This window comes from Merops nubicus, unplaced genomic scaffold (genome assembly GCF_000691845.1).
Source record: "Merops nubicus isolate BGI_N331 unplaced genomic scaffold, ASM69184v1 scaffold5967, whole genome shotgun sequence".
NCBI lineage: Eukaryota > Metazoa > Chordata > Aves > Coraciiformes > Meropidae > Merops > Merops nubicus.
This window is the reverse complement of record NW_008619467.1, coordinates 69526-81862: the sequence shown is the minus strand read 5'-3', so window position 1 is coordinate 81862 and position 12337 is coordinate 69526. Positions and strand designations below refer to the sequence as shown.

General features: G+C 36.6%; 1 protein-coding gene across 1 annotated transcript in view; it reads left to right on the top strand.

Moving 5' to 3' along the window:
- Window positions 1-1357: 1357 nt before the first annotated feature.
- SHPRH (SNF2 histone linker PHD RING helicase, E3 ubiquitin protein ligase) overlaps window positions 1358-12337 on the top strand; it is a 47517-nt gene continuing 36537 nt past the window's right edge. Inside the window, exons 1-8 of the mRNA XM_008943788.1 lie at window positions 1358-1999; window positions 2383-2512; window positions 7558-7776; window positions 8094-8172; window positions 8964-9114; window positions 10861-10966; window positions 11462-11718; window positions 12134-12337. The exon at window positions 12134-12337 is cut by the window's right edge and continues 510 nt beyond it. Of these exons, the coding sequence (XP_008942036.1) occupies window positions 1358-1999; window positions 2383-2512; window positions 7558-7776; window positions 8094-8172; window positions 8964-9114; window positions 10861-10966; window positions 11462-11718; window positions 12134-12337 (1788 nt within the window). The remainder of the gene's footprint in view (window positions 2000-2382; window positions 2513-7557; window positions 7777-8093; window positions 8173-8963; window positions 9115-10860; window positions 10967-11461; window positions 11719-12133) is intronic.

Genomic DNA, 12337 nt, shown 5'->3' with positions numbered 1-12337 from the left:
TCTCCTGGCCACAGGAGTTTTTAACAGGTGCAGTCAGAGCAGCTCTTTCTAGTTTAATGGTCGGAGCGTGATGCTGAAGGTGGTGTGCCCCTGCAGACCTGGTGGGGCAGGAGTCCTGTCTTCAGTTTAAGCGCGACGTTATGATCTGCCTGCTCACCTTTCTGTGCTGTCAACAGCGCTCTGTGTGCGTGAGTGTTACTTTGAAAAACTCACGTGATTCTTTTCCTTAATTCTGTTGGGTTTGATGTTTAAACACAGAGAAATTTGCATATTTCTTTGCGTTTCTTCTGGCTCCAATGAATTATAAAATTAGGATTTTTTTTTTTATAAAACTCTTTAAAAATTATTCAGAATTCTAGGAGCTTAGAATATTTGCTTCTCATCTTCCTATGTGTCTTTAAAAGTTGTATGCAAAAGCTGAATTGGTGTGAATATCTAAATATCGTGTTTTCTGACAAAGACAGTGCTGTAATACGACGTCATATATCTCTTGCTGTGTTCAGGCTCCTTATCAAACCACTGTTTTATCCGGAAAGTCTGTTTGCAGCCCAGGTTCAGTCCAGGAGTTAGATATTTGTCTTGACTTAGCTTTGTGGTTAGTCAAAATCAGTAAGACTGGGCATTTAGTTTGCATAGACCAAGACTGGTCCCACTGAAATGCATGACAGGATAAGCAAGGGCTATTCTGCAAGTAATTTGTGTATCCAGGTGCTAGGATGCACAGTTTACCAGGAAGGTAAGATGTTCAATGCTAGTAGGAAGGTCATTAGGGACTTCTGAGTCCCTAATAGCTTAGATTCTAAACCATATTTCCTGTAATGGTAGCTTCAGACTAGCCCTGTATCAAGTTAGCATAAAGTTTCAGCTCAGTGTAGGCTTGGAAAGGGAGGAGGAATTTTGTGTGTGTGTTTTCCCCACATCCACCCCCAAATCTCCTGTACTTCCTGCTTTTTTGTTTGTGGAGTTTCTTTTCCAGTCTTCCTCCATCCCCACCTACGGGGATTCCACTGCTTCTCATTTTATATCTGTCCCACAAGATTCTGAGTAACAGCTGTGAAATGTAGCATTCTTTTTGATCTCTGTCTGTAGCTGTCTAGCAAAAGGCAAAGTTACAGCACAAGGCAAGTGCTTCACATCAGGTTTTGTGTGATGGCACAGGGGCAGGAGGGTCTCCAGAACTAAGTCGCTTTTGAACAATTAGTTTTCATAGTGCATATGTCAGTGTCCAAACCTTTTCCAGGTTTAGCAGCTACTACACAGTGAATATTCAGTGTGGGTATTTGATTTTCTAATATTTATTGATGACTTCTCTCCTTCATCTCACAGAGGCTGAGAATACTGTTGAGAAAACGACAAAATGAGTAGCCGCCGAAAACGTGCACCTCCGTCAAAAATAGATGAGGTGAAGAAGAAAAAGCTCTGCTGGAATATGCATGAGGACCGGAGAAATGAGATGATAACATTAGATGATGAAATGACTAATGAGGACCACGTACCAGGCCCAAGCACTTCTTCTGCATCCTTCATTGTTATAAACGATGATAGCACTGATGAAGATCTCATTCAAAAAGAAGGCAGTGGCTCAAAATCTGTTAAGTTTCTGGCAGCTAATGATGAGGAAGACTCTTATTCCATCTTGGCTCCTGTATCAGATCAGCTGAATATTATAGTCTTGCCATACCGTGCAGATGGGTCCTGGAAAGCCTTATTGGGAGAATTTGCTCTTCGTCTTCCTTCTGAGCAGATTCTAACTGACGAATTTTATGAAAGGAGTTTTACTTTGATGAGGGGAAATTCTGATGATCAGCTGCAGGTCTGTGTTCATGAAAGAACTGAAGAAGAGTGCAGTAATGAAACAAAAGAATACCTGGGTGCTTATGAACAACGTATTTTGGTGGAACCAACTTTAGGTGGTGAAATATTAGGAGGCTTGAGGTGGTTGCAAAAGAAAAAGATAATTGGACTTTATCAAAGACCGGGAGAGGCTCAGGCTTTAAAGGTATGGGTTCGTATATTTGTTTTGCATTTTAAAAGATTTTCTTTGTTTGAAATCCAAAATAACGACCTCTGAACAATGATGTCTAGCAGCTGACGTGTATTTTATAATGTGATGAAAATATATGGTTTCCACATGATTTTTGCAGATGTTTTCAGTGTGTTTTTTTTTTCCTGAAAATTTATTTTTCCTGTTGCGCTGTTAGTAGTGCATTACCCAAAGGAATCACAGAACCTTGTAGCTGCAACTTACTGTATCTTCTAGATGGTGATTTTTGTAGATTTACTAAAAGCACTGTTGTTGTTTTCATACTCTTCTGTTTATAATCTTGTATACTAACAGTATATTGACTAACAGTCAATAAAATTATTAACTGTATTTCACAGGTTGGGATTTACCTTCTGGAAGCTGGGCTAAGTAAACCGGAGTTTCTCAGTGATGGAGGTGGAAGACCAAAAAAAGCTAATCAGCTGATTCAAAAACTCATGGAAAAGTTCTATAGCTTTTTAATTCCAGGTAATTGATTCAGTTGAATATTCATAATTGGGTTTTGTGTCTTTTTTTAGTAGTTTTAAATATAAGAAAAAGTAGTATGTTATTCCTGCAATCTTGAAATATTAGCATTTCAAGGTAATATTATTAGGTAATTCTCTCCATATTATTAACTGACCATTAATCATATGCTTATTGGTTTATGGACAAATTACAGGTGATAATATTTATTCTCTAGAAATAAGGCATTGAAGCACTTAGAAGTTTGAGTCCTTACCTTTTTAGGAATAAACAGAGTTTTCACTGGTTCATGCGGTTTGTTTGAACAGGTCTATAGTAGCTTGTCCCAAGTTACACAGGCACTGTTTAAAAGGACTAGGAATTAAATTTGGAAAGCCTTTGTTACTAGTTTGCTGCCTAACACACAACTGTGGCAACAGAATTTCTGTTTGGTTTATATTGTAAAGCAGTTATAATGTAAACTTCTACAGAATGCACCTTTGTGGGAGTGCTAAGAATAAAGCAATGCAAATTTGCATATATGGGTCTTGTCATAATTTTGGAATTGAAGATGTGTTTACTATGTTATACTCGGTAGTGATACAGATTTTTAGGCTGATCAGTGACAACTTTATGGTCTGATGGCTTCTGGAACTCGTGAACAATACAACCTTGGTCATGTTCCTGAGCCATAGGATGGATTCAAAATGTTAGTTGAAGGCTGAGTGTAACAGTGACCACACTACTGAATTTCAGTGTTTTTGCAGAAGCAACAGAAGCCTAGTACCCCCTGTATAAGTGTACTTAATTTCAAAAGGTAGAATTAGGTAAAAAAATCAGGCAACTTGCTAAAGAGAAGCTAAAAGGAAGTGCTAAAAGAATAAAATCTGTATGTCCTTGCCTGCTGCAAAGAACAAATGTGGAACTGCCAGAAAAGACTTGAGATAATACCTGGAAGGGTCGGTATAAATATGCAGGGGGGTGAAGATACTGCACAGAAGAAGTCATCCCTCAAAAAAATGAAGTAATTTGACTGAAGCAGGTTTGTCAGTTTAGGTTTAAAAGCACAACAGAGCAGATCCAAAAGGAAGTCTGAAGAATAAATAGTTTAAGACATAGAAATGAATAGTAATGTTTTTGAATGTGTTAGGAGAAATACATTATCATAAATGCATTGGAAACAGACTATCTGCCAGAGAACTCAGAGACTGGAGCTAAGCCATATGAAAGAGTTCTCAAATAAAATAAAGCTATAGCGGGAAGCGGAGTTTTCTTCTCAGCACTATCTTCTCATTGTGAAAGAGTTGGGGAAAGAGATTGTTTATGGACAAAATTAACAGTGACCTATTTTGAGCTCCAAAACAGTTTTCTTCTAAAGGTTGGGGCATTTGTCCGCAGTACACTAAAGGATGTATTTTTATGGACTATGTGGTTTAGTGTAGCTTGGAGGTGAAGAGGCAATCTAGCTTCTGAAAGGAAAGACTTGCTCCTCAAAGTTACTGGAGCAAGAGTGAGGACCTGACTGATTGGGTTGTTAGGCCTTAACTTACCTTTTTCAGAAGCCATGCAACCAGCTTAGGTTCGTAAAGGAGCTGTATTGCCAACTTGTAAATTTTCTGACCTTTTTCAGCATGTATGTTTTGGTGTGGCTAAATAATAAAACAGTCTTGATTCTACACCAGTGAATGCCATGTAAATGACTAAGTAAAATAGAGGATGTGGAGAACAGAAGTAAATGACTGTTAATGTGGATGAAGAGCGCCGGTCAAGTCCCGCAGAGGCACCTGCAGCTTCATGTATTCCTGATGCTTTGGGAAATATACTGATTAGTGAGATGGTACCATCAACAAACTTTAAGTTTATTATTCAGCATAATAGAAATGAAGAACAACTGAAAACTTGCAAGCAGACTAGGCAATGGAGATTCAATATAAATTCAGTATAGATAAATGTAAATTAGTGCATAAAAAAATAATTCTGACCACTTTAGAAAAAAAATGATGACCTCTGTGCTAACTGTTGTAACTAGGGTTCAGTAGGTATGTGTATAGCTCGGTAAATGCACCAACTTAGTGTTCAGTAGTCATCAAACCAAATAAAAAGTCAAGAATTTTCCTGAAAGTATTGGAGAACAAAAGAGGATAGGTAAACCATTATGCAGGTCCATAGCGTGCATTATGCTCTGCTCCAAATTCAGAAATAATTCATGTCATAGAAATGGAAAAGCCTTGGGAGGGAAGAGCCTAAGTGGTTGTGAAACCAGTTGCATTTTTGTAAGAGCTTTCAAGCACATACTCTTTGGTGTAGCATAAAAAAAATAGCCCTGATTCTGTGCTGATTAAAGTGTTCCTCTTAAGAAGTGTAAACTGATTTCCATTTCCAACAGCTTAGTCTGTGGTTGAATTTCAGCTGTTTTTAAACAGTATTAATTGAAATATTTGTAAAACTGCGTGTAACTGTATTTTAAGACTTGTCAATATATACCTGAAATGAACTCTAGGCAACAGTGTTCCAAGATAAGACTTCTTGTTTTCCCCATTGATGAACAAATTCTTGCGTTGGAGTTGTGTACAAAGATTTACACAAATAAGGGACATGACCCTCCCTATCCCTATGTTTAATTTTTATGCATTTGTTTTCCTCAATGTAATCAATCCTGTTAATGTCCTTCTAGATGCTTTTGAGACATTGTGGCAGGAATTCAATCTCAAGTTATGGCAAACATAAGATAGATGCATTAATGAATCTGCAAAAGAGTGACCAAATATTTAATATGCAGAAACTTCATGAGTTTTGAACATTAATTGTAGAGTTAGCCAGTTTTTGGAAATATTTCTTTACAGAGTTTTCTTGTGTTTGCTTTAATAAACAGCTGGTTTCATAAAAGCTTATATCCTTTATCTGCTGTGTAGTATTACAAGTTACTTCAGTGAACACACAGGCATAGGTCACTTGTAGATCCAGCTTGCTGCTTTCTTAATATAAAAAAAAAAAGAGACTTTATAATAAATAAAAAAAGACTGTTTAATTGCTATTTGCTGGGGTGAATGGTGAATGAAAAGATTGTACTGCAGATGCAATAGCAGAACTTTAGTTATTGAAGGAATTAAGTGGAATACTTGATTATGAAACAGAAACTGAATTTTTAGATAGTGCAATGCCATCTGTTTCTCAAACATAAAAAATGCTAAGATGAAAGCTATGTAATTGAGTTATGTTTTGCAATGGTTGAGAGCATAATTAAATATTCATTGTTTAATAAGTAACTGAGAGAAAGGTAGACTTCATTGGCATCCTTTTAAAAATCCCTGTGGTACATAGTGCCATTTAATCAGAAAAAAAAAAAAAATCTGGAAGAAAACAAAGCCAGAAAGGTGTGCACAAAACATATCCAATTGTACAAAAAAAAAAAAAAAAAAAAAAAATTCAAAGTATATTGTAATCTTCGCTCTTGTAAAATTCTGGACAGATTTAGATAGTAAAGAAGTCTTATTATCTTCTGAAATGTGAGATTTGAAAACTTCCTTGAGCAAATATGATGATAGGTGCCATTGTCGGTAAAATGCATTGATTAATGTTATACTCTGTAGTTGCTCTTAATTTCTCTGCTCTTTCCATGAAGTGAGGAATGTGTGAGAGGATCCCTTGGAACGGTTTCTGTAGGACATAAAGCTGCACGCTCTGCCTAGTGCTTTTCCTTTGCCTGGAATGTCAATAACCCCAAATGTGCACTCTAGTTTACCTTCTTTCCACATATATATATACACACACACACACAGTTTTGATACATTTATAGAAACTTAATGTTCAAAAAACAGAATTTTCTCTTGTCAGGCACTTGTTCCATTGACCTAAAAGGATTAGGGGAGGGCACTGATGGCTGCCATACGTAGGCACATAATTTCCAAACCTTGTTTTGAGATTAAGCTTTTTGGTGTTTGTGCCAGGTACATATTTTCTTGGTTAGCACAAGGCATCATAACTATATGTTGATTTAATTGTGCCTGCCATTAGCCTTTTTCTCTTTTTTATCAGTGTGTTATACTTCTAGATATACCCTAAAGTCACTTTGTGCTGAAAATCCTGGCCTTGATTTGCCTCTTAATGTTTGGATTTTTTGGTGTTTGTTTTTAATTTTGAGGAAAATTCTGCAAAGTGGCTTTATCTCCAATACTGGCTAGTAGCTTTCTTTTAACTATAGAGTTGTACAGTTGTTCTATTGGTGGCAATGTTTTTTGATTTGAGACTTAAAACTCATCCTCTAAGTCTTTTGTTCCGTCATCTTATGTGAGTTACCTAAAATGCTGATCCTTTAATTTTTCATGAATTTTTATTTGTTCTACAGTGCTTAAGTTCTGTGTATGCCCATATATCCAAATTATGTGAAAAATTAAGCACAAGGCCTTCTCTTCTAGAGGCTAGAAAAGAAAGGCAGGCTTTCTGTCCTAGTGATTACATACTTCTCTTGAGGTGAGACTTTAATTTCTGAAATATGCCTTGAGTTTTTACATGATGCAAGCGGTGAGAATTTTGTCATCCTGCCATTACAATTTTCTTATCCAGATGAATAATTTAAAATTAACATGAACGCTCACTGAAGAGAATCTCCTGAGGTTTAAAATGTTATCAAAAAAGGCGTTATTTCATAAAAAATGTACAAAGCCTTGGCAACCCACTGTATTTTTCCCCTTCATAAAAGATCATCAACCCATGTTAACGTTTCTGAGATGTGAGTTATTTGTGGTTCTGTGTCAGCTGGAAATGTTTAGTGGAAGGTCTTTATTTAATAAAAGTCTTGTCATTCTATCCCAGAATTCTAAAGGAATTGCTTAGCTGATAATGTATAGCCCTGTGATCACCATGGCTTGTTACTCATCCTAACTAGAAGTTAAGCTTGTTTGTTGTTTCCTACTGCTGCTGGCTGAGGCAGGTGCAGTCAGGACATACATTTAAACACTGTTGTGCTTTACTTGCTTTCATGTGTTATCTAAACACATTGCACCAGAATTTACTGAAGCGATGGCCAAAGTTGAAGATAACATGTGTCTTGAATGACTTTGTGCACACAGATGAGCTGGAGGAAGATGAGGAAGAATCTGACACGGAGCTAGAGCGACAAAATATCGAAGAGCTTTATGACTTCGTAAGGCATACCCATCAGCAGGATATCCAGCTGCTGAAAGAGGATGTGCAGCATCCTGCTTTAATTCCTATTCTGAGGCCATACCAAAGCGAGGCTGTGAGCTGGATGCTTCACCGAGAGACCCTCACAAGCACTCCAAACAATGGCAAGTATATGGGTCCAGAAAACTTGTGTGATTAAGGAAAGTGACAATGTATTTGCAGGAGTAATGTTTTCTTGCTATTGCATTAGAAGCTTTGTTAATTATTACTGTTTTTATAAAAGCTCGTTTGGGTAGTACACTGAATGACAAACTAAGCTTTGCTGAACAGCAGTTGATGCATCTTGTTGGTCATGAAGCACTTCTAGAAGTAGACGTCTGCTTTTTTTGTCCCTTAATGTCACAATAAGGCTGAGCATTTCTAAGCAGTGTGCTGTTAGTAGAGAAACCTCGTAACAGTGATGTGAACTCTTTCTCCCTAGAAAATGCACTGCACTTCTTGTGGCGGGAGGTCGTCACTCTGGATGGAGTAAAAATCTACTATAATCCATTTACCGGCTGGTATGTTTTTTATAGTTATCTCTTTCTGAGAACACCTCAAGTTGTACTTTGTTAAAACCTTAGTGGCAACTTTTACCTGTCAGATATAAGATAGTCCCTAACTGTCATTTTTCAGTTAGCGACTAGAGAATTAGAACAGTGGTATCATTAATTTGAGAGGAAGGAAAAAAAAGCAAGCTGGCTTATCTAATGTGTAGGTAAATATGTAAATCTTGAATCAAAGATAAAATCTTTAAAGCTTTTTATCAGTGCAAATTTATGGGTTTAAAATTAACATTTTTAAAAATCAGAACATTTCAGGTTTCAACCTTTTGGCCTAAGGTTTTTGAAATTTCAAGGAAGGAAGCAGTATATGCTTTTTATTAATGATCTATATTGCATTGCTAGTTCTGTTGTGCTTTTTTCATTAATTTGATTAGAATACAACCTTTTGCTTGCTAGCCTACTTATTTTTTTTTTCCCTTATATAACTTTCAGATTTTAAAAATGTTAATATAAATATATTTTTTTTTCTTTTGAGTCTAATATTATGATATGCTAAGTTTAGCGAAGCAAGGCCTGTTAGGAGGGGAAAAAGTCCAAAAACTTCTGGCATACATATTCTTCTTAGTCAGGTTTGTACACCCAAGAAGCTTGCCAGCTCTTGTCAATTTCAGTTTATCTAATCAAAGACACTGTCTCACAAACTTTTTCTTGCTGAAGCTGTGCTCTGTGCGTCCCCAAAGATGTGCTGCTCTGTCACACCATTCTATAGTTACTGACTTGTATTTGGGAATGTACTTGGATTATAGTATTATCCGTGAATATCCGATTGCTGGACCCCAGTGGCCTGGAGGTATTTTGGCAGACGAGATGGGTCTTGGAAAAACAGTGGAAGTGTTGGCTCTTATTCTGACTCATACTCGACCAGACGTTAAACAAGATGATCTGACATTACCTGAGGTAAGAAAACCAGGATAAGATTTAGCATGAAGAAAACACTTTTTGGAATTAATAGAAATGCGGCTCTTCTCTTGAGTTTATTGCTTTCTGCTTTTATAAAGATGGATTAAGGTACAGTGAAATTTTTTGCTTTGTTGGTTGTGATATTTATTGCTGTAAACAGCAAAACTATTTGCATGAGAAGCAATTGATAGTGCTGTTAAAAAGCTGTTGATAGTTGACACACACTCCAGTAGTGTATAAATATATAATTTAGTCTCCTATGTTGGAAATCATTCTCCCCTTCACTTCTTTGCATTGATGAGTATCAGACTGCCATTAGATGTATGCCTGTGCCAAAGAGGGATGATTTAAACTCGGTGAATGAAGATTTCTGCTCTGCCTATATTTCATATAAGAAGTGGGCTTATATAGCAGCAGTTTTCCACCTTTTCACTTTTTTCATCTCACATCCTGTGAAAACTTAATACATTCACTAAAACCAAAAATTCTTCTGAAAGGAGAGAATCTTTATCCTTAGGTAAACTCTTACCACTTCTATTGGTTCAATCCTTTTGAATTCATGGCAGCCAGTTTCATTGTATAGGTGTTCATAGTGTTCTCCTGTCTGCTTGTAATTTTATCAGTTAAAAAGACCCGGTCCTCAATAAGAGAATAAGATTATTTTAAAGTGTGTCAAAGGGTCAGCACCAAGCAGTGTGAAGAGGGGAATATTAGCCCTAAAGCATGTGATCATCAACTGGCAACAATAGCTAGAGACCATAGCTTTTGGAGAGCTGGAGTTACAAAACTGTTCCATGACATAAGTAGCTGGGACAGATATCTTAGCTAATATTTTGGGCTCTTTATGAGCGGAATTATGTGACATTTGCCTGTGGTTAAAAGGAACTGTTCCATTCATCCAGAAGGCTCCTTGTCATTTGTATTTTTCTTGTCTTCAAATATAAAATGTCTTTGTATGATGTGCTGAAAAAAAAACAACCCAAAAGTGCTTTTTTCCAACAGAGACTTTCTGGATGACTCCTGGCTTTTGTAAGCCAACATCAGAGTTACTCAAAGTATTTCAACTTACTTTAGGGCTCAAACAGTGTCTGGAGTTTCATTGCAGTTACTTCTAAAAGCTCTGCAAAGTAGCTGATTGGACAGGGCACAGTGAAGTATCGATGAAAACAGCTATAAAACAATTAATCTGAGAAATATTGGCACTGTGTTTGTTCAGCTTTGGGAATCTTTTTCATATCCCAGTTTGAGTATACATCTTCTTGAATTAAATCACTATTCCTGAATCACTAAGAATACAGTTTTGGGAGGCAATCCCCGAAAATAGAAGTGTACTTGTAATACAACTAATTAGGGCTTTTCAATCTATATTGTTTACCTCCTTTTGTGTTTCTAGCTATATATTAAACATATATTTTTCTCCCCCCATCGGTAACCTATATCACAGGTATAGATTCCTGCAACTTAATTCTGAAGTAGTGGAGGACCCAAGCAGCTTGCAGGGTTGCTTTTTCTCATACCAGTGTAGAGAAAAATATATATACCATATAGCACACGTATATGGTGCTGAATACTGTGTGCTGAGAGAAACTCAACTGAATGGGATATTGTTCTGTGCACAAAATGAGCTATCTGAGCACACGTCTATAGCAGCTCATGCTTATTTTCAAATTTGAAAAGATTAATTAAGTCCAGAAAAACTGTGAAGAGACATGAGCTAATAACTATTAATGTTGCTTCCATTAGGGTAAGCTTGTCAACTTCTTTGTTCCCCCTCAACCTTTAAAGGGAAAAAAAAAGAAAAAAACAAGGGAACTGAAGCTTAAATTGAAGGAAAAAATGCAATATCCCAGTAAGTATTTGTACTTTTTTTTAATACATTTTGATTTTATCGTAAGTCTTATCTTAACCAGTGACTGTGAGTTAAAGGCTACTCTTCACTTTGGCAGAACGAAACAATTCTGTTGCCGAGTACTGTGATGTAGGATGACATGCTACAAACAAGTGATCCATTCTTAAAGTTACCAACTCAGATCTGCGTGCTACAGAGCTCCATGTAGCAAGGTTGCTGTAAGGGAGTTTATGCATTTAACTGAAATACACTGTCTTTTTACAAGCTTCAGTAAGAAAATGGAGCGACTTATTTCTATTGCTACTCAGCGTTGCCTTAAAATCACTGAAAAAATAGCGATTTGTAGGGCTACCTCAAGTAAAGCATTGTCAAAACTGCTGCCTGTCTCTTTTTATTTGCGTTCTTTAGAATGCGTTGTTTAGGTTTCCCTTAAGGTGCAGTCTTCAGGATATCTTTCATTTTATCTGAGCTGTTTTTCTTTGATTCTAAATACAGGCTTACGAGTGATGATATTAGCGGCTGTAAAGGAAATGAATGTGAAGAAAGGGGCATCCATTATTGCAATATTTAAGTACATCAGTGCTATATATAGGTATGACATACAGAGAAATAGATGGCTTCTCAAAAGAACTCTAGAAAAATTAATTGCAGAACAAGTAATAGAGCAAGTCAGAGGACATGGTCTGGCTGGATCTTTCAAGCTGGGAAAGAATTATAAGGAACAGAAGAAGCGAGAGAGAACCAAAGAGCAGGTAAAACATACTGCTGTAGTTACTTCAAAGAACATCTTATTTCTACCAGTTGCATGCTACTTTCAGCTGTGCTGTTTCTGTGCACTAGTCCAGTGACACTGGCTTATCGATAAAAATGAAGAAAATGCAGCATTTGCTTTTGACATTTCATGAGCAAAGAAGCAGAAATCATAAGTACATCAAATTTGGAGCTAAAATATTAACTGTGTCTGGCATAAATCTTTTAAAATAGTGCTGCAGGAGCTGACAGATGTATTATTTTTACTTTCAAGTTGTCTAAATGCTGGTAAATGTTAACCAAATCCTCCAACTGGAAATTGATATAAAATCATAATATCTGTCTTGATGTGTTTATGCATTCCAAAAAGAAGACAAAAGAGAAAGTCTGACATTCTTGGTTAATTTTACTTTGTAGGTAGCGAGGGCTTCAGAAAGCATTCAGAAGAAGCAGTTGCCTGATGCTAAAACTAAACCCAAAGAATCAAGGAATAGTGATGTCACTTCTGAAAATGTCCATAAAACTCCTTTACGGGTGGATATCACCATGGAAGAACATGACTATTGTACAACTAGCAAAAATAACATGAAAACTGAAGCAGACCGTGGGAACTCTGTAAAA